The sequence below is a fragment of the Otolemur garnettii genome, unplaced genomic scaffold (genome assembly GCF_000181295.1).
Source record: "Otolemur garnettii isolate 467f Iridium unplaced genomic scaffold, OtoGar3 scaffold00134, whole genome shotgun sequence".
Lineage (NCBI taxonomy): Eukaryota > Metazoa > Chordata > Mammalia > Primates > Galagidae > Otolemur > Otolemur garnettii.
In genome coordinates, this window is record NW_003852529.1 from 745,976 (window position 1) to 765,410 (window position 19,435).

The 19,435-nt window shown below is 50.0% G+C and overlaps 1 protein-coding gene across 4 annotated transcripts in view; it reads right to left on the minus strand.

Annotated features, from left to right (window-relative positions):
• Positions 1-19,435, minus strand: part of ANO1 (anoctamin 1) — a 181,743-nt gene that overhangs the window by 94,788 nt on the left and 67,520 nt on the right. The window contains exon 1 of one of the 4 annotated variants that reach the window (XM_023518327.1): positions 1,422-2,080. The exons of the other annotated variants lie outside the window; for them this stretch is intronic. Coding sequence (XP_023374095.1) covers positions 1,422-1,433 — 12 coding nt within the window. The 5' untranslated portion in view covers positions 1,434-2,080. Of the gene's footprint in view, positions 1-1,421; positions 2,081-19,435 lie in introns of those variants that run through there. 4 annotated transcript variants of the gene reach the window in all.

The following is a 19,435-nucleotide window of genomic DNA, read 5'->3' on the forward strand; positions in this document are numbered from 1 at the left end:
ACTGCTGTCACTCATGTCTGTCCTCACCTCCTCCAGGCTGCCTCTGCTGGCTCCTGCAGACCCGCCCCTCCAGCTGCCCCTGCCCCTGCAGGAGGACACCCCTGGGGAATCCTCTCTCTGGAGCCCACTGGCGTTACCCTGGCGCCGGGTTGTGGAGCTCTCAACCTTCTGTGACCACGTGCAATCCCTGACACACCGTGTAAGGGAGTATCATCCTCTCATCTAAACCCACACCTGCCAGGGCGGGATGCCAGATGTCGCTCTGCAGAGGGAGACCTAGGCTTAGGAAGCCCCAGGAACAGTCCCTGTCTTCTGAGGCCAGTAAGGTTACTGCAAGAGTTGCCTCCACTGCTTGCGGGAGGCTCTGCTGCCTCCCTGAGGGAGGGACCTGGCCTTTGAACTCTCATTCCAGGACCCTACAGTCCCCTCCCCATCCCCACACATGGTAGGTCTTTACCCCTCCATCCCTGCTGGAAGAAGAGGAGGAGGCAGGCCCCCAGGGTTTAGCCCCCAGGGGCCATGCTGGCAGCCCTCCCCACCTCCTGTTGTCCTGTTAGTTCTTCACCAGTGCAGGGGATGCCACTTCCTGCTGTGGGTCATCCTGGATTCTGCCTCTGTGCCCAAAGAACTTTCCTGAACCTCCACTGCAGCACTTCCTCGACTCCATTTCATTTTACACTGGGTTTTCGGCCAGGTTCATACAGGTGGTGCTCAATAATTGCTTGTCATGGCTCAGCGCCTGTAGCTCAGTGGCTAGGGCACCAGCCACATACACTGGAGCTGGTGGCTTCTTATCTAGCCCAGGCCTGACAAACAACAATGACAACTACAACCAAAAAATAGCTGGGCATTGTGGCAGGTCCCTATAGTCCCAGTTACTTGGGCAACTGAGGCAAGAGAATCACTTAAGCCCAAGAGTTTGAGGTTGCTGTGAGCTGTGATGCCTCAGCACTCTACTGAGGGCGACATAGTAATCTGTCTCAAAATAATAATAATAATAATTGCTTGTCAAATGGCCACTTAAGAACATTCAGGACCTATAGAAGCAATCATGGAGTAATATAAGTTGCCTTTCAAAGTCATGAGGTCACAGGCACACTGTGGTTCTGAGAGCGAGTCTGGAGTCAAGGGGATGGGAGGCAGACATGGGAGGTGCCTGGTTCCAGCACTGGCACTCTCCAGCCCTGCGGCTTCCTCAGCCTCAGAGCCTCTGCTAGGCTCAGCAATGGTGACTGCTATTGTTACCACTGTCATCTTGTCACTGTCATGATCTCTCCTTTCCTGGTGCCTTGTGAGACTCCCCCATTTAGGCACAAGCTTGTGAATTCCTTGAACTTGGAGAGGTGTAAGAAGACTACTCAGTCCTCAGGCTGGTGGTGCCAGTGGGTGCTGAGTGATCTTAAAGGACCCTTTGTCTGCACCTTGGACAGCATGAGTGGGTATGGAGAAGTGCCCAAGGCTGGCTCAACCCTCACTGCAAACACTCCTCTATGGCCTTTGCCCCTAAAAGTTCAAGTTTTCAGGGCTGGAGAAGTCCACAGGCAGAGAGATTATGTAACTTTATCTTCTTATCCTTGTTGGTAAACAACCAGTATTGTGTAATCCTAATGCACTATCTTTATAAATTTATGTTCAAGTGGCAAAGCATCTTCCAGAATTCCACAATGTATAATTTGTGAAAAAATAGAGTAAAAATATAATTAGTCCATTCTGGATATACTGGTGTTCCTAAACATTGAGTTGACACTTCTGACCTCAGAGGGCTCTAGGGCTGGGCTAGCGCTTATGGCTTAGTGCTCAAATCCCTCTGGGGGCTGTCCAGTGGGGGGACAATCTCTCAGGCACTGTACCTTCTCCTGGACGGACAGCGCCCCCTGTTGCTTTACTGAAGACAAATGGTATCTAATCTCTTGTTTCTGCGATTCACGCCTTAGCCAGGTTCAAGACATTTGGTTGCCTGTAACACGCTACTCCTGCCTCTCCAGTAGATTCCCTTTTTTTGGGCTCCTGTCCCCAAATTCTGTTTCCTTTCACCTGCCCCTTTCCCCAAGTCTTTCTAGTGGACAGTGTAGGAATTCTTGCCGGGGGGGGTGTCTTAGATCTTAGGATTTGGGGGACCAACAAAAAGTAAAAGCAATAGTCCCCCAAACAGGGAAGGAGAAGAGAGTGTCTCTAAGTGAAGGTATCTCCTAAGTCAAGACCAGTTTTTGGGGACCCCTTTTGTTCCACAGACGGTTCACTCTGCTCGTCACGGGTCCTCTGCCCCGCTGGTCTCCTGTGGGTCATTTTGTTGGAATTCTTTCTCTCCATTCGGAGTCACTAACTGCATATATATGGGCCCTCTCCATAAATGGTTAAGCATTAATTTTTCATCTTCTACTTTTTGACTCAGTGAGTTTCATGATTAAAAATCCTAAGGGACAGATTTTTGTCAGCAGGATTAATTCCCCACTCGTGAGTTAGTTAAAAAAACCGCCTAATTATTCTAAATGGTATATTTTATTATGGGAAGTTCCGGGCTTCACAGCTCACCTGTTGCGCCGTGGCGATGCCCTTCACACTGTTTGATGGCACCCACTGACAGACGCCTGTGTCTTTGCTGACATTTTCACAGTCAGTGGGGGTGTTTGCTTGGAGTGACAGAGAGTGCAGAGCAGCAGGGCCGTGGGGAGGAACTTCCTTGTCAGGGGCCGAGCAGGGAAGCCCTTTCCAACAGCACTGTGTGTTCATCCCCTTGGCACCTCCCTTCCTCCCGTTCCTCCTGCCTGGCCCCAGGGCACATGTCTGAGCGTTCACCTGGCCCTCTGGGTTTTAATGGGAAATTACAAACCAAACTTTACAGAGCGAGACAGAACAGGGTGCCCTGAATGGTAGGGATGCAGGGCCTGGTGATCAAGACCATGAACCCCAGCCAGGCACAGGGTGGGTCTCGCCTGTAATCCCAGAACTCTGGGAGGCTGAGGCAGATGGATTGCTTGAATTTAGGAGTTCCAGACCAGTCAGAGCAAGAGTGAGACCCTATCTCTCCTAAAAATAGAAAAAAATAGCCAGGCATCATGGCAGGAGCTTATAGTTCCAGTTACTCAGGAGGCTGAGGCAGGAGGATTGCTTGAGCCCAAGAGTTTGAGGTTGCCATGGGCTATGATGATGCCATGGCACTCTACCCAGGGTAGAAAAAAAAAAGACCATGCACCCAAACAGAACCCAGCTCCACTGGATGGACCCAGTGTGCCTCAGTTTCCCCTTTCATAAAATGAGATGATGAAGTGCCTCCCCTCCAGGCAGGGGTGAGGACCACAGGGCCCAGCTGGCCCTGGTGAGACTGGGTTCAGGGGTGTTGTGGCAATGGCCTCTTCTCATACTGAGTTCTAAGGTGGGGTTCTCAACCTCGGCACCATGGACATTAGGGGCTGTGTCACTCCTGGTGATCGAGGGCTGTCCTGGAGGATGTTTCACAGCCTCCCTGGTGACTGCTACCCACAGGATGCCAGCAGCACCCACTTACTCCACTGCAGTGTGATAACCAAAAATGTCTCCAGACATTGTCAAATGTCCTCTGAGGGGCAAAGTCCCCCCCTTGAGAATCACTGCTCTCAGAGGTGCCAAGAGTCTTCACCTGCACTCTCACAACAACCTAGGAGGCTGATCTAGCGCCCCCCCCCCGTTTCACAGGTGAGCACAGCTGGAGAGGTGATGTACTTGGCTTAGGGTCAGGCAAGAGGGCAAACTTGGCTTTGAGTTGCAGTCTCCTGACCACCCCAAACCGGGGCTCACTCCACGAGTTCAACCCAGGCACGTACATACACGCACACTTGAACACTACGCATTCAGGACTGGAGAGGTAGGAAGGAGGGAGGAGGTTTGGTTTCCCTTTACAAAATAAAAATGCACAGGTGCCCCAGGCTGTCACTGGTCGGTGGAGGACGTGTCACTGAGCCTGCTCCACCCTCAGACTGACTGTCCTTACACAGAGCAGCTTGCTGCCCTGTAGAGATCTCTGCATTCAGAGGAGCCTAATAAGTGTTGTTGACTCACCGCAGCCCTGGGAGAGGGAAGGAGCGGGATGGAGCATGGAAGAAGTGAGCAGCCATGACTCAGGGCCACTGCGAGTGCCAAGGGCCACTGGTTCCTGCTCCCACAAAGGCTATACCCGTGGGTGGCCCGTGGGGGACAGAGCCCAGGACGCACAGGCATAGGAAATAGCCTGCTAAAAGCGACTTGGGGAGTGATTATCACAGGGGAAGACGTGCCTGGGGAATTTATAACCAAGATACAGTGGGCGCAAGACTGGGCCCCTGTCATTTCCTTCCTCCATATGAGGTCAGCGCCGCCGAGCAAGGGCTCGCCAGCTGCAGCGTGGCGGGAGCTCCGGGCACAGAAACAGCCAGCCCCAGCTCCTGAAGCTCAGCCAAAGCATGAAGTTCTGTCTGGGGGGATTTTTTTTCCCTCTAACAGAATCCTGGATATTTAGTTTCCACAGGAGGCTTTTCAGATTCTTCATTTGTTTTATGAACCCCAAGGTCTGCCCTCTGAGAATTCCCGAGAACTTGACAAGCACGCCCAGGGCAGGTCACAGCCTGGCCAGGCCTCCTCCTCCCAGAAGTCTTTCTTGTGCGGCTCAGGTGGCTTAGCACACCTCTGTTCTGCTCCCACGGACCCAGCCGCTCAGGGCCCCTTCTGTCCTGCCAGCCTCATTTTTTGGCTTTATTTTTGCACTCTCCTTTTCATCCTTGGCACACTGTAGGTTTCCCCCATTTATGTTTAACTAGCAGTTATATAGCGCTTACCAGGAGCTAAGCTCTTTCCAAACATGAACTCACATTCTCACAGCAATCGCAGCCGTCCGCCAGTGGGTTCACACATACGTGCCCTCCTGAGTCCTTTCTTTGGAGTGTGGCGAGAAGTATAGACTACAGCCCCAAACTGTTCCCTCCTCCCTGTGACTCTGTGGGAGTCACAGTATGAATTCTCAGGATGGTGAATGCCTTGGCATCAGAAGTCCCTCAGGCAGGACCCCACCTGGCCTCCCTGTCCAGGCAGACAGTGGAAACTCCGTGTCACAGCCAGGCTGACCCCCCTCCTCTCAAACAGAGAGCCGCCCTGCACCACGGGCTCCACTCTTCTTTCTGGTGCTTGAGAAAAGAAAAGAGCTTCAGACTGCTGGGCAAGTCCCCTTCACGGTGCCCTCCCAGAGGATAAAGGACTTCCTCCTTGTGACCGCAAATGGCCTTTATCTGAGCTCTAGAGAGATCTGTGATACCTGGACAATTCCTCTGAGCTCCTCCTGTCCCCAGCTGTGTATTAGGCCCCAGATTGGATGCAGCTTCTAGTAGACAAGGAGAGGTCGTGGCCTCCTGCCCTGCTGTCTGAGGGGCTGAAGGTAACTTGAGGCCCCAAATCCACAGAGCTGGGATGGAACTTGGTGGCCCTGCACCGTTGAGAGGGTGTGCACTTGACCAGGGCTGCTCCCCTCAAACAGCCTCCCTCCATCTTGCCCAGGGCATGGGGGGACCCGAGTGCCACAAACCTGCCTGGCTCCCCTGGAGCCGATGACCAGCACAGCCCTTAGTTTCCCTAAAGACCCATCTCCAGGGCCAGGTGGTGATCCCAATATCATAGGCCCCGGCTGCACGCGGCTCTCGCTCTGCATTGTGGGATCTCACAGCCTCTCTTCTGAAGATCAAGGAAGCCAGAGCTCCTTGGGCACACTCTGAGGCTTAGTCATCTTCATGGGGGATCCGATGCTTTCCTGTGAACCCAATGACCAGACTAACAGACATTCCAGAGTCTTGTTTAGCTGCCTGTGGCCTTTCCCTTAAAACCTTGCTGTCCATTTCATGGTGCATCCAAGTCCATGCGGACCACTCAGTGCCAAGCTGCTGGTTGGCATCGGGGCCTCTGCCTTGGCCTAGGGTCTCCTGCAGCCCAGTCACCGGGCTACAAGCATCTCCCAGGGGGACACTGTGTGTGACGGCTGCTATCTTCCCCCAAACTCTGTGATTGTGGGAGAAATGAACAATGGAACAAGCCAGGAGGCTCACCAACTCGTCAGCAGATCTTCCTGACCCTGCACTGGGCAGTCAGAACCTTGAAACCCCTCTGGGTCTGGGCCCCCAAACCCCGCTCCTGATGGAACACTGCTGTATGCTCAAAGAGTAAGTTATGGGCCCCGTGGAACATCACCACCCGACAGGAGCACAGTGCCAGCCACACGGATCACTGAGATAGTCTAGTGGTGACACGAACAAGGGTGAAAACAAGTGAAATTAATAATGCATTTTATATAACCTGTTATGTAAAAATATCACTTCAGTGTGTTCTTAGTATAAAAATTACTGAGACATTTTACAGTCTCCTTTTTTCCTACTAAGTATTTGAAATCTAGTGTGTTTTTGACCCTGGTGGCAAGTCTCAATTCAGACTAACCCCCACATCTCTAGGTCACAACACCACACGCGGGCCCAGCAGTGCCCTGGGCAGCTTAGCTAGAGAGCCTTTATTATTATTTAAGGAAAACTATTTGGGTGGCTTTAATTTTCTGCTTTATACTTTTCTGTGTTTTCTAAAATTGCAATAACAAACACGAAACAGGAGGATCCCGAGGTTAAGGATGACTGCTATTTAAGGCACGTCTGTTATTTAAGGAAAAATGGCCAGTTTATCAGATTTTTAGCTGTACGGCACAAACTTAGAGAAAGTCATCTTTGCTAAAGGCCAGCTGGAGGCACGTCCTTGGAATATTTTGATGGGGTTGTCTTTAATTACAAAACATATCTGATTACACACCTGGTCTCTCGGGTGTTGCAGTGCTGGTGATGAGAGAGAGCTCCTATTTTATGCCAAACAGAAACAGTCCTGGACACCAGAGGCATCCTCCAAGGGACTGTGCTGTGCTCATACTACATGGATTGTCTCCTGCATGATGGTGGGACTGACACTCGCTGGGTAAGTGATCTAAGACAAAGTAGGGTGGGGGGCGATGGTCTAATCAAGCCGCCTTCCCTGGGAAGTCCTGATGAGGGTCTGGGCCACAGCCCCAGCTGGCGCCCCCAGGCTCCTCACCCACCCTGGCTTATCTGAAAGTCTCCCTCACTTGTTCTTGCTATGTTCACTGGCCCATCTGTCCACTCTCGCATTTACTCAGCAGCTCATTCACCTGCTCACACGCCCGGCCTGTCCTTGCCTCTGCAGCCTGAGACCTCTCCCGACTTTGCCTTTCCCTGTGGAGTTCACCGCCTTCTCTGTCCTGCAGAAATCACTTCATTGCCTTGTTTTCTGTCTGTTTCCCCTGCACTGCCTCCACTACAATGTCAGACGCAAGTTATTTTGTCCTGACTTGATGGCTCCAGATTTTTAGGCCTGACAGTGATGTGAGCTACAGGGACTTATAGAAGAGGCACAAGATTGATCAGTTATTTGACAAGTTTGGGCCCCAGCACATTTGCTCTTCTAAAGTGGTGTGTTTGGAAGAGAGGGGAGCGGGAGAGAGAGTTGCCTCTGTGACCGAGGGTGGCCTCCTGGCTTTGCAGAATGCATTAGTGCCCGACAGTGAATTAACTCAGCCCCTCAGTCACCTCACTTATGTTCATAACCCCCAGTGGTCGTGTCCACTGGCCGAGTTAGCAGCTACACGCCTGCACTCTCATGTGAACACAGGCACACATGTGCACACCCCCCCCCAGCTCATCCCTAAAGGTTACAAATAGATCCAGAGCCTGTGACCTGCTCCTGCAGGCACGTGTAATTAGTAGTTCCACAATCCAGCTGGAATCGTGCTCTAACCACAGGTATTTGAGATTTTTCAGCTTATCACCCAAGATCTGTGGTCACATAGATCCCCAGAGGGAGCAGAGGGCCCCACTCTGTCCCCCGCGGTATGTGCCAAGCCTGCCTCTAACAAAGTCATCACTTTCCAAAAGCTAAGCCCGAGATGTGGCTTCTCTGTTTCGTGGGCATGAACTATGACCTCTGACATCAGATTCTGTGAAAACCCAACTATGTCCCTCCCCCTTTCTTTCTGCATTTTCCGGAACCCCCGGAGGCAAAACAATCTCTCAGTGGAAGTTTACTTAGGTATTTGCATCCTACACTTTGATCCTCAGCTCACACATCTTGAGACTTTTCTTGTCATTAGCTCCTTCTCCATCTCCTCCCCACTGGGTGGAAAAGCTTCTCTCTGACCTCAGAGCTGCCCTCCAGTGCAAGCCCCAGAGTCCTGCTGTCTCTCGGCAGAATGCCTCCCCCTTCACACCTTCTCTTTCAGAAGAGAAAGCTGATCCTATCCTTGGTCAGGGAGGATGCTGGTGGCCCCAATTCTTTCCAAAAGGAAAATAGGGGACAATGAGAAACTCGGATGGGGCTGGAGACAGATCTGGCCCCTGTGTGACCATTTCAAAAGGGAACATCTGTTGAGGGCGCCATCTGCGTCAGGGCAGTTCTGCGACACAGAGCAGGACCCTGAGAGGGCCCAGCCTGGCCTGTGTAGATGCACTAAGCAGAGCCCAGGACTGTACTCTCAGCTCGGACACGGGCACACGGCCTCCGGGGCCTCAGAGCCAGAAGGGTGTGTGCAGACAGTGATGCTTGGGGCCGGCTTGCAAGGTGGGAGCCTCTAGCAGCCTTTGCTCCCTTCTGCTACTTGTCACAGCCTTGGTTGGCTGGGGAACCAAATAAAGGGAGACTGTTTCTCCTTAAATGAGCAGTGTGACACCTTGTATCCCACACTCCGCTGCTCCAGACCAGTTGCAGAGGGGCTGGATGGAGAGGGAGGAGGGGAGGAGAGACCCCTCCCCACAGAGCCCACATCTCCTAACAGCCTCCCCTTCATAGGAGTTTATTTTAGTTTCTTTGTCTGGACTTTAAGCTCCTTGGAGCCTGCCCCCACCCTGGTCTTGTCTCTGGGGCTTCTGTTCAAATACCCCCTTTCTGGAGTCTTCTCTGGCCCTGCTCCAGCCCCTACTCTGGCTTCTTGACACCGTTACCGTTTATTCCCTCTCTATACCAGGGAAGTGGGGACTTAGATTTGTCTCTTCTGCTGTATTTTCAGCACCTAGCAGAGCCTGGCACACAGGAGGTGAGCAAAACACTTGTGGAACAAATGAACGAATGAGTAACCCCCATTGGTGCCGGGAGCAGAGCACCATGTGCAGTTTTATCCGACTCCAGCAGCCCCTCACCGCCTTCGCTACAAACAGCTTCTTCCCTGGGGCCAGGACGAGATGTCGTCTTGACATTTTCAAGCTGGTGGGGCTGTCTGGGACAGCGTTCCGGCTGCTTGACCAGCTGGGCCTTGTCCACCCCAAGGGCCCTGGCCTGGAGGGAGTGTGCCCCCACCAGGGGCAGTCGGAGTGCTCACTGAGCTCCTACTCTGTGCTGAGCTGTGAGCCAAGGGCGTGGAGATGGCGGCCAGCCAGGAAGTCAGGAAACCAAAGGGGCTGCAGAGAAGTGTAATGGGCCAGGGGAGGAAGGTCGCGGCAAGTTCCGCAAGGCTGTCCAGAGGGAGCGGCTTCCTAACCCTCTGGGGTCACTGGGAACCAGGAAAGTCAAGAGGAGGGGACAATAGCTCCCTGCTGGAGGAGCCTGGAGGAGGCCAGTGTGGACAGAGCCGATGGCCAGGGAGGGGCACAGGCTCAGGGCAGCTCTTGCACCCATCAGGTGTTCGCTAAGTGTCTTCTGCACGATGCCAGGCACTGGGGAAATAGTGGTGAGCAAGGTGCACACGCCCCTGCCTTGCAGAGACGCCGTCAGGGGAGTGTCAGATGACTGTCAACAAACATGACATGTACCTTACACGCCACATGGGCCACCACGTCAGAATGGGAGACGCTCCCAGGGGAGGAGGGGCCGAAGTGCCCAGAACATGGGGATGGCGATTTCCCATAGTGGCCAAGGCAGGCCTCCCCCTGCAAAGGGGACATTCACAGCTGCTCAGTATAGGGGGACCTCGGGCAGACTTAGCCAACCAGACTCCATTTTTGTGCAAATAGGAGGGTTTTAGTGTTTTCTTTTTATGGCAAGGGGACATCTGTGACGCAACATACTCGCAGACAAATGACAAAGACAGCCCCAAAGTCCGTGCTTGTCATTACCCTGGACACCAGGGCCCGCTGGCTGCCCTGCCGTCAGCTCGCTGCTCCGTGTTGGTCTTGTGCCCCTTCACTGTGGCTAACGAGGGTGGGCAGGCATGTACTCATGGGCCCTGTTGGCAGCGCCCAGCCCGGGGGCAGAGTGGTCCTGTCAGGGCTGACCACCTGGTGACACCTTCTCCTGTCTGATCATGGTGAGGCTGGCATGTGACAGTGATGAGTGTGGTGGCATCTCTGCCCCAGAAGGTGCTTTAAACACCACTGGAAAGCAGAAGTTACCACTGTGTTGTACTGAGGGGATGCCAAAGTCAAAGCTGCCTCTGCTATCTCTCCTCCCCACTGAGTCACCAGGGAGAGGAGGACACAATGTGCCCTTGACACACAGTAGGTGCTCAGCAAATGTGTGTGGAAGGCTGTCCCAGAGGACTGCGAGGCATTGCTGACTTATCTATCACAACTTTCCACAGACCCAAGGACTAAGAGCCAGGCACCGGTTTCCTCCCTCTGCACCCACACAACCTCGCAGATGATTGGACAGACACATAGGCTCTGGGATCCCCCATTTCCAGCTCAGTCTTAGTAATGGGGCAGGCTGTTGGGATGTTTGGAGTGGGCTCAAAACATCGCATTCAGGCTCTCACAGAAGGCCAGCTCCAAGCTGAGACGGCTGCTCACCACCTAAGAGCGTGAGAGCAGCTCAGGGTCTGGCCACCTGCCTGTAACTGTTCACTGTTATCACAGTCATCACAGATCCATTGGTCTAGGGTCCCCCAAACCAGGCCTCCTAGTCCCTTGTTCATTCAGTGGTTCTCAACCTTCCTAATGCTCCGACCCTTTAATATAGTTCCTCATGTTGTGGTGACCCTCAACCATAAAATTATTTTCATTGCTATTAGCAACGGTTGGGGGTCACCACAACACGAGGAACTGTACTAAAGGGTCGTGGCATTAGGAAGGTTGAGAACCTCTGCAATAGACCGTCATTCATTCACCAAACACTTCTACATGCTAGACACAGAGCAGGAGCCAGGGTCATGGAGTGAACCCACAGACACGTCCCTGCTCCCATGGGGCTACCACGCCAAGGGCAGAGGCAGAGCCGAGGAGGAGAAGCCACAGAGGTACACAGATGCCCAGATGGGAGCATCAGACGGTGACGACCACCTCGGAACCAGCAATATGGGACGGCTGTCAGCCATCGTGCTAGGGGGCGATGAGACATGGCCAGCCATGCAAAGCCCTCCTGGAGAGGTGACATCCGAGCAGCAGAGGCCAAAATTATGAGAGGAGCCAGCCCTGAGAAGAGCCAGGGGGCACAGCTGGGTGAGGGCCAGAGAGGGAAGAGTTCTGCATGACGAGGACAAGAACTGAGGCCAGGAGGCTGGAACACAGAAGTCAAGAGGGGGACAGCAGGCAACGAGGGCTGTGGGGGTGGAGACAGAGCTTCAGGGGCTTGTGGCCAAGGAAGGAACTCAACTCATTCTCTGGGGACCAGAGGAGCTCCAAGGCGGCTCCAGCAGGGGACAGATGCAGCTGGGGCCAAATTGTCAGAATGATGGCTGGGAGAGGGGCTCGCCCCCAAGGATCTGACCTGGCACAACCCTGGCAGTGTGCAAAGCCTCCTCTGATGATGGCTGAACCCAGGAGACCCCACCACCTCTGGAGGCAGCTGATGACTCCTGGAACAGCTCTGCTTGATTCAGAAGAAATCTGCTCCACAAAGCCAGCCTTGCATTTATGTTTGGAGTCACATAGAATTGCTCCTTCACAAGAAAACAAAATAAAACAAATGAAGCTATCGAGTCACCTGTCTTGGAAAGCTCTCTGCATCTTCTTCTCGTCCAGCCAAGCAGCCCCAGTTCCCTCTACTCCCTGCTCTTGGCTGTGTTCCAAATCACTCTCAGCCATGTATTTTTAAGATCCTATGTCCTGGAGCATAAACAATGTGGAAACTAATCAATACCTCGGGATTAGCAGCTTACTTGGTGTGACTGCCTGGACTTGTTGGCTGCTTTGAAGATCAGCCCTTCCCCAATGTGTCTCACTCCCATTTCCCTGAAATTGCCTTCAAGTGTCTATAATGCAGTCCTAAGTTTTATGTTTGCCAGTGAGACTTAAAGAGCAAATATCCTGAGAAAAGGCGAACCATTGATCTAATTCATACTAAGGTGTAAATGACTCACCCATACCTCTGATAGGTGAACAGGGCAATCAGCATCAGACAACTAGGGATGTGGGAAGTAGAGAGAGGGAAGAACTATCTACAGCAAAGGGAAAGGGAAGAAGGAAAAGTTTTGGGGAAAGAGAGACAAGGAAGACCTTTATTTCCTGCTGGTCTGGCCTGAACTAACCCAGTTCTTCCCTGACCGCTTCCCTGACTATTGAGACTGGCACAGTCAGGGAAAGAGCTAGTATCTGTCTGGTCCTGGGGCAGTTTTAAAGTTTGCCTCATTCCAGGGCATCCACCTAAATGACCTTTCCAGAGCAGAAATAGGACAAAGAACAAAGAAAAGGTTAAGACCAAGAAGGGGCCACATGGGGACTGACAAGCCTGTTTCTTAGATAAGCATCTGGCCTTTGGAGACGTTTTCCTTCTCATCTGTGTTGCTGTGGCTAGAGACCAGCCCTGTGAACGTGGGTGAGGGGACAGGGCTGGCTGGGAGGCCACTGGCTCAGAGACCCATCAATGAGCCCTGATGGGGGCAGGAAGAACTCTGTCCAGAGTTCCACGGGCTTCCTTCCCTCCACAAGCCATAAATCCCAGTAAGCAAGGGGGTGGTGTCAGCTGTACGCAGTCCAGAGAACCACCTCTGCCCCTGAGGCAAAAATGACATTGGCAGATAGCACCCCCACCTGTACCCCGTGATCCACTCTCATGTATAAAGGCTTTTTTCCCAGATAAAGAAGAAAGAGGAGCCAAAGAAGAGAAGGGGGGAGAGAAAGAAAGAAAAAAAAGAAAGAAAAATGTGAAGAAGGGAAAGAGAGAGCAAGATTCAGAGGCAGCAGAAACCTGGGGGAAGCAGGGCAAAAATATCCCCCACGGGGCCAGTGCATATATCCCCCATGGGGCCAGTGCAGGGCCCCCGATGGCATATTTTGACTCTGGTGGTGATCCGATTTTGACTCATCAAGAAGTGATCAAAAGAAGAGAAAATAAAAGACTCGAGATGATGAGGTCTTTTTTCTCTAGAACAAATGGGGTTCTGAGGAGCCGGGCAGGTGGGACTGATAACCCTTATTTTCCAGAGTAGCACAATGGTGTTCTTAGGGAACTGGCATTTTTGATATCACGGGTAATGAGACGCCAAGAAAACAGAGGGTGAGACACTTGGGGCCAGCTCGGCTTCCTTGCCAAGTGTGGTAAGACTGGCATTAACATAAATTTAACTTTATGTCTAAGAAAGGCAACATTCCTCTGCTAAAATGTCACTCCTGCTGCAAAGCCATGGGTCTTCAGAGGAAGTTGGGGCTGGAGTTGTCCTGATAGGGTCTGGGCAGGAGGAGATGGAATCACAGCTTCCCCACGGAACTGTCTCCTCTACATCCCCCCACCCCCGCCTTCATTCAATATACATCCTTGCCATACTCCGGTTGATGGCAGTTTCCCACCCAGGGGAAATTCAGTGTCTTGTCCAGTGTTTACAGAATCCTTGCCTAGATAGTCACTTCTAACCCCGAGGAGCTTTAAAAAATACAGATTCTGGAGCTTCCCATACAGAGGTGTTTGATGGTCCTCCGGGGGCTCAGAGAGCAGGCAGGTTTGGGAACCTGCCTGGTCTCATGGAGAACAGGTATACACAGAGGTGGCTAGGATGCTGTGGACCAGTGACCACTTACTGAGACAGGCAGGGAGCCCACAGAAATACAGGGAAGGGAGAGCAGTTCCTGAACTCCCCTCCCCAACTCATCCCAGTGTTATATTTCCAGAATATGCACCATCAGTGCAGATGGGATTTTGGTCATTCTGCTTTCTTTGTAAGTGTCTAGTGGGGGTACAGGACCTTCATACAGCAAATGGCTCTTGTCCTGAACTCATCCCTACATTCAGAGTCCACTGCATTTTCTTTTATTAGTTTTCTCATTGCATTTCCATCATAAACAATCATTTCTCTATTTCCAAAGTATCCTTGGCTGCAGACCTATTGCTTATCTTCCCGCAAAGTCTATGAAATGCATGACACAAGTATTGTTAGACCCATTTTTCAGATGAGGAAACTGAGGCCCTAACAGGTCCTTTGGTATACTTAATGTGTTGCAGTTGGAAGCCACAGAGGAGGGTCCCTCCACTCCTTGTATAGCCCAGGAGCAGACTTTCCCTCCGTGGTTGGTCTGAAGTTCCAACCATTACAGTCACTCTTCTCTGTGTACATCTAAGGCGTGTGCTCCAGGAGGCAACTGTTCAGATGCATGATGGGGAGCTCTGCTTTCAGCCACAACAGAGTAGCTGCTGTGTCAAGAGCAACTATATAAGCTGGGTTGAAAAACAAACAAACAACAACAAAACCCCAGAGAAACCTAGCTGCTGAAGGACCTGGAGAACAACCAAGGCAGAGGACTCAAAGACTAAAAGGAGGTAACTGCAGAGAAATGAGCCCCACATTCTGCTCGGTTGTTGGCTTCTGGTGGCTCAGACATAGGCCAAGCAGCTGAGCAAGAAAGTAGAAAACAATGGTTAAGAGGAGAAAAAGGCAGTGGGAGATCACAGCAGTCTCATGATGCCGGGGAGACAAAAATTGGTGTTCAGAACCCAGCAAGGAGGTGGTGGTCCTGGAAAACTCTCCAAGCTTTCAACCAAGAATCCAGAAAGAGGGTCGCGCCTATGGCTCAGTGGGTAGGGCCCCAGCCCCATATACTGAGGGTGGTGGGTTCGAACCCAGCTCCGTCTAAACCGAAACAAAAAATAGCCGGGTGTTGCAGTGGATGCAGTAGTCCCAGCTACTCAGGAGGCAGAGGCAAGAGAATCGCCTGAGCCCAAGAGCTGGAGGTTGCTATGAGCTGTGATGCCACAGCACTCTACCAAGGGTGACAAAGTGAGACTCTGTCTAAAAAAAAGAATGGCCTTCCACAAATCTTCAAGTTTTACCTCAAATCATCTTCCACCTTGACAGAAACAAGGTGTTCTGTCTGCCAAGACGACCAAAGTCCTTTCTGGAAGAAGAAAACATCTTCCAGAGCGTCCACATTTTTCACACACAATATTTAAGAGTCAATAAAAACTACCACACATACCAGGATGCAGAGCCAAATAATTAAGAATCAAGAAAAAAAAAAGAAAGAAAAAAATGTGGTATGAACACACCATGATAAACTCTCAAACCATGACAAAGAACGACATCTTTTGCAGTAACGTCGATGGGACTCGGGGCCATATCCTAAGTGAACTAACTCGGGAACAGAAAATCAGATGCCACATGTTCCCATTACACGGGGAGCTAAATGATGGGAGCACATGGACACACCGAGTAAAAGAAGAGACCCTGCAGACTCCAGATTCAGATCGGGGTGCTCCGAGTAAGGAGGGAACAGTCACCTACTGAGTATGATGCGCACTGTCCAAGTGAGGGGCCCAGGAGAAGCCCACACCACCAGTGCACAGTCTGCCCACATGACAAAGCTGCACGTGCATCCCCTAAATCTATGGAACTAAAAGGCAAAAGCAACGAGATATCATAAACAACGTCATTTATATAAGTGAGTATATTGGGGAGAACCGAAAGCTTTTGCTACATCACAACCTTCAGCATCTGCTAAAATTAGTAAGTGAAAATTGAATGAGGAACATGTTATCCTCATTATCCTAAAGTATCTCCCTCCAAATTGATACTAATTACGAAGGACACAGGACAACTTTCCTGTGGAGAAGCCTGGTGGAGGCTGAGTTTGCCGAGCTGTCAAAGTAAGATTCACCAGTAAGAAACAGGTGAGGACAGTGTCACTCGAGTGCCCTGCCACCCTTGAACGCATAACTTCACCTAATCAGGAGGCGTCACTGGACAAACCTCTTCCCTTGGCTTCTCTCACCATTTCTCCCTCCTCAGAGTCCCTTCTTCTCCATCTGCCCACAGGCATCTCCACGAATCATCACTAGCTGTGAACAACACCTGTGGAAGGTCTCCATCCATACTCCTGCTTTAAACAGGATTTATCTAACGGGATTCCATGACCCTGGGGGACATGGAGATGAACACAGACCTCTGAGGTGCAGATAGAGGCAGCACCTTGGACAGAAACCATTAACTCTGACCCTCAGCATTAAAGCCAGCACGGGGCTGTGTTTCCTGGATGGTGCATTGGGAAGTGTCTCCAACACAGAACTCAGAAACGGTTTTCTGAAAAGGGGAAGCCAGGCCCCTTAACTGAGATTGCTGCAGAAACTGATGTGTTGGGAAATAGCTGTTTGCTTCCTCTGAATTTCAATGTGGAGAAAGGGACTGAGGGTGATGCGTGCATGTCCACCCACAGCATCCTCTTACTCAGGGGACCTTGGGGCTCTTTACTCTCCACCCTCCATGCAGAGGGCAGGGAAGAAAGTCATTCTGCCTCTGAAACTCACCCCTCAACTCTGCTAACCTCCATGCTGAAGGACAGCGAGTCACGTGCTTATTGAAATCTTTTGGTACATTTAGAATAAGCCCTTAATGTCACTGTTCTAACTTTTTCTAACTAGTCTTCTCATGGGTATGTTCTTAGTTTATCATGTAATAATAGTTATTTGTAAATTAAACATCAACAACAAGTTAAGGAAGAAGTAATAATTTTACCACTAGGAAATCTTCCTCACTAGTCTCCTCATGGGTATGTTGTCTATTTCTTATTTATTAATGAATATCTTTCAATTAAGCATTGGTGACAAGTTACTTAATAATGAATTATTTTGCTACTAATTTTCTGCCCCTAAAGAAATCTCATCACTGATGTACTGTTAATTTATTATTATAAACATTGATGATCAGTTTAAAAAAAAGGAATCAAGAGAAACAAAACAAATAAACAGACAAAAATCAAAGGATGATGGAAACAGACCAATAGCAGATCTAGATGTGTAGATTAGACATGTTCATTAACATGACAAAGACAGTGAACGAAAGGTAGAGAATTTTACTAGAGAACTGGTATCTACAAACACAATCAAGTAAAAATTCTAGGGCTGCACTTGTGGCTCAAAGGAGTAAGGCACCAGCCCCATATGCCTGAGGTGGCAGGTTCAAATCCAGCCCAGGCCAAAAACTGCAAAAAAAAAAAAAAAAAAAAAAAGAGAGAGAGAAAATTCTAAAGTCAAAAAGTAAAAATTCAAAAGATGGGTATAGTAGCAGATTTAGATAGAGTGGAGGAGATTAGTAAACTGAAAGAGGGGTTAAATAAAAAATATGAAAATTAAAGCATGGGGAAAAAAAAAGATGTAAAACACAGAAAAGACCATAAAAGATATGAGTATACAAGTCTCAGGGAGCAGGCCTAACTTATGTGCAGTTGGGGCACAGAGAACTAAGAAGGAAGAAGCAGCAATGTTTAAAGGGCCTGGCCAAGAATTTTTCAAAACTGATGAATGACACCAGGTTCTGTTTACGTGTGGCTGTGAGAAGCTCTGTGAACCCCAAGCAGGATACATACAAACAGAACCCCATGTTGGAACATCTTAGCAAAACTGGTGAAAATGAAAGACAAGGAAAAAAAATTGCCAAAGCAGCCAGAGAAAGAAGGTATCTACTTGCAAGAGATCAAGAATAAGAGAAATGGCTGACATTTCAACAGAGACAATGGAGGCCAAAGACAATAGACTGGCATATTTAAGTTGATGAAAGAAAAGAACGGCCAACTTGTGGGAGGCAAGGAGGCTGAATTCCTCGTGGGCCTTCCCAACTCAGGGAAAACTGTCTACGTGACCATCTCTGTGTGGGGGATTCAGCAGTGTAGGTGGGCTAAGACCTTTAGATTCTTTTTTTTTTTTTTTTTTTTTGAGACAGAGCCTCAAGCTGTCCCCCTGGGCAGAGTGCCATGGCATTACAGCTCACAGCAACCTCCAACTCCTGGGCTCAAGCGAGTCTCCTGCCTCCGCCTCCCAAGTAGCTGGGACCACAGGCGCCCGCCACAACGCCCGGCTATTTTTTGGTTGCAGCCATCATTGTTGTTTGGCGGGTCCGGGCTGGGGATTCGAACCCGCCACCTTAGGTGTATGTGGCTGGCGCCTTAGCCGGTTGAGCTATAGGCGCCGAGCCAGACCTTTAGATTCTTAATCAGTAGTTTAAATTAGGGAAGTTGAGATAGCTCAACTTGTTTACCCCTTCTCTTCTCCCTGTATAGGTTATTTGGCCATTTCAGATGTTCCATTACCCATGTTCCTGTTTACCCAACTGCTGCCCTTCACCCAACCTTCCTGGGGGGCCTTGAGCCCCCCTTTTTTATCTTTAACTGCTGTGCATTCTTGTACATTTACTCTGTTGCGGTACTCAGTTAAAGACCCCTGAGAAGCAGGACCAGGGCTGCACCGCCTTGAGCTGCCAACATGCATGAAAACTGTGTATGCCTCCCCAGGCTCTCAGGATTTTATGCACTAACTGTGTGTGAAAGTTCCGTATTTTCTCTGGGGTCATCTCCCGTGTCTGCCACCGTGTTAGGTTGGGGTCCACAAGAACCCCAACACCAACTTAGGGTTCTCTATCTAGAGAAAATATTTTTCAAAAGTGCAAAGTAAAATAAAGATGTTTTCAGATGAACAAAAACGAAGTGAATGCATTGCCAGTAGACCTGCATTAAAAGAAATACTAACGGAGGTCTTAGGAGAGGGGAAGAATAGTCCCAGGTGGAAGCAAAAAGATGGACATGGAAATATGTGGGTCAATCTAAATGAATGTTGATTATTTAAAATAGCAGTAATAATATGTGTGAGAATTAAAATGCAAGTAGAATTTATACCTGACCGAAAAACCCACAAAAAGGATAGGGGGCATAAATTCAGTTAAAGGCACTTAAGGTTTTTGCATCGCTCAAAAGTGGTAAAAGCACTATTTTAAGAAAGACTCTAGAAAGCCCAGGATGCAGGTGATAATTGCTAGTACAGCCACTGGAGGGATAATAAAAGGTTGCTTAACTCAGCAGCTAACAGAAGAGAAATGATAATTTAAGAAATAATCAAAAATAAGGAGGTAAAAAAGTCCCCAAACCAAATGAGATAGGTATAAAACAGTCATACTGTGCATGTAAACCCAGACATACATATGCAGTAATTATTAAAAATATAAATGGGTTAAATACTCCAATTAAATGACAAAGTTATCAGACTGGGTTTTTAAAAACCTCGGCTATGTGCAATTTGCAGAAGACACACTTAAATAGAAAGATCCACCATGCTG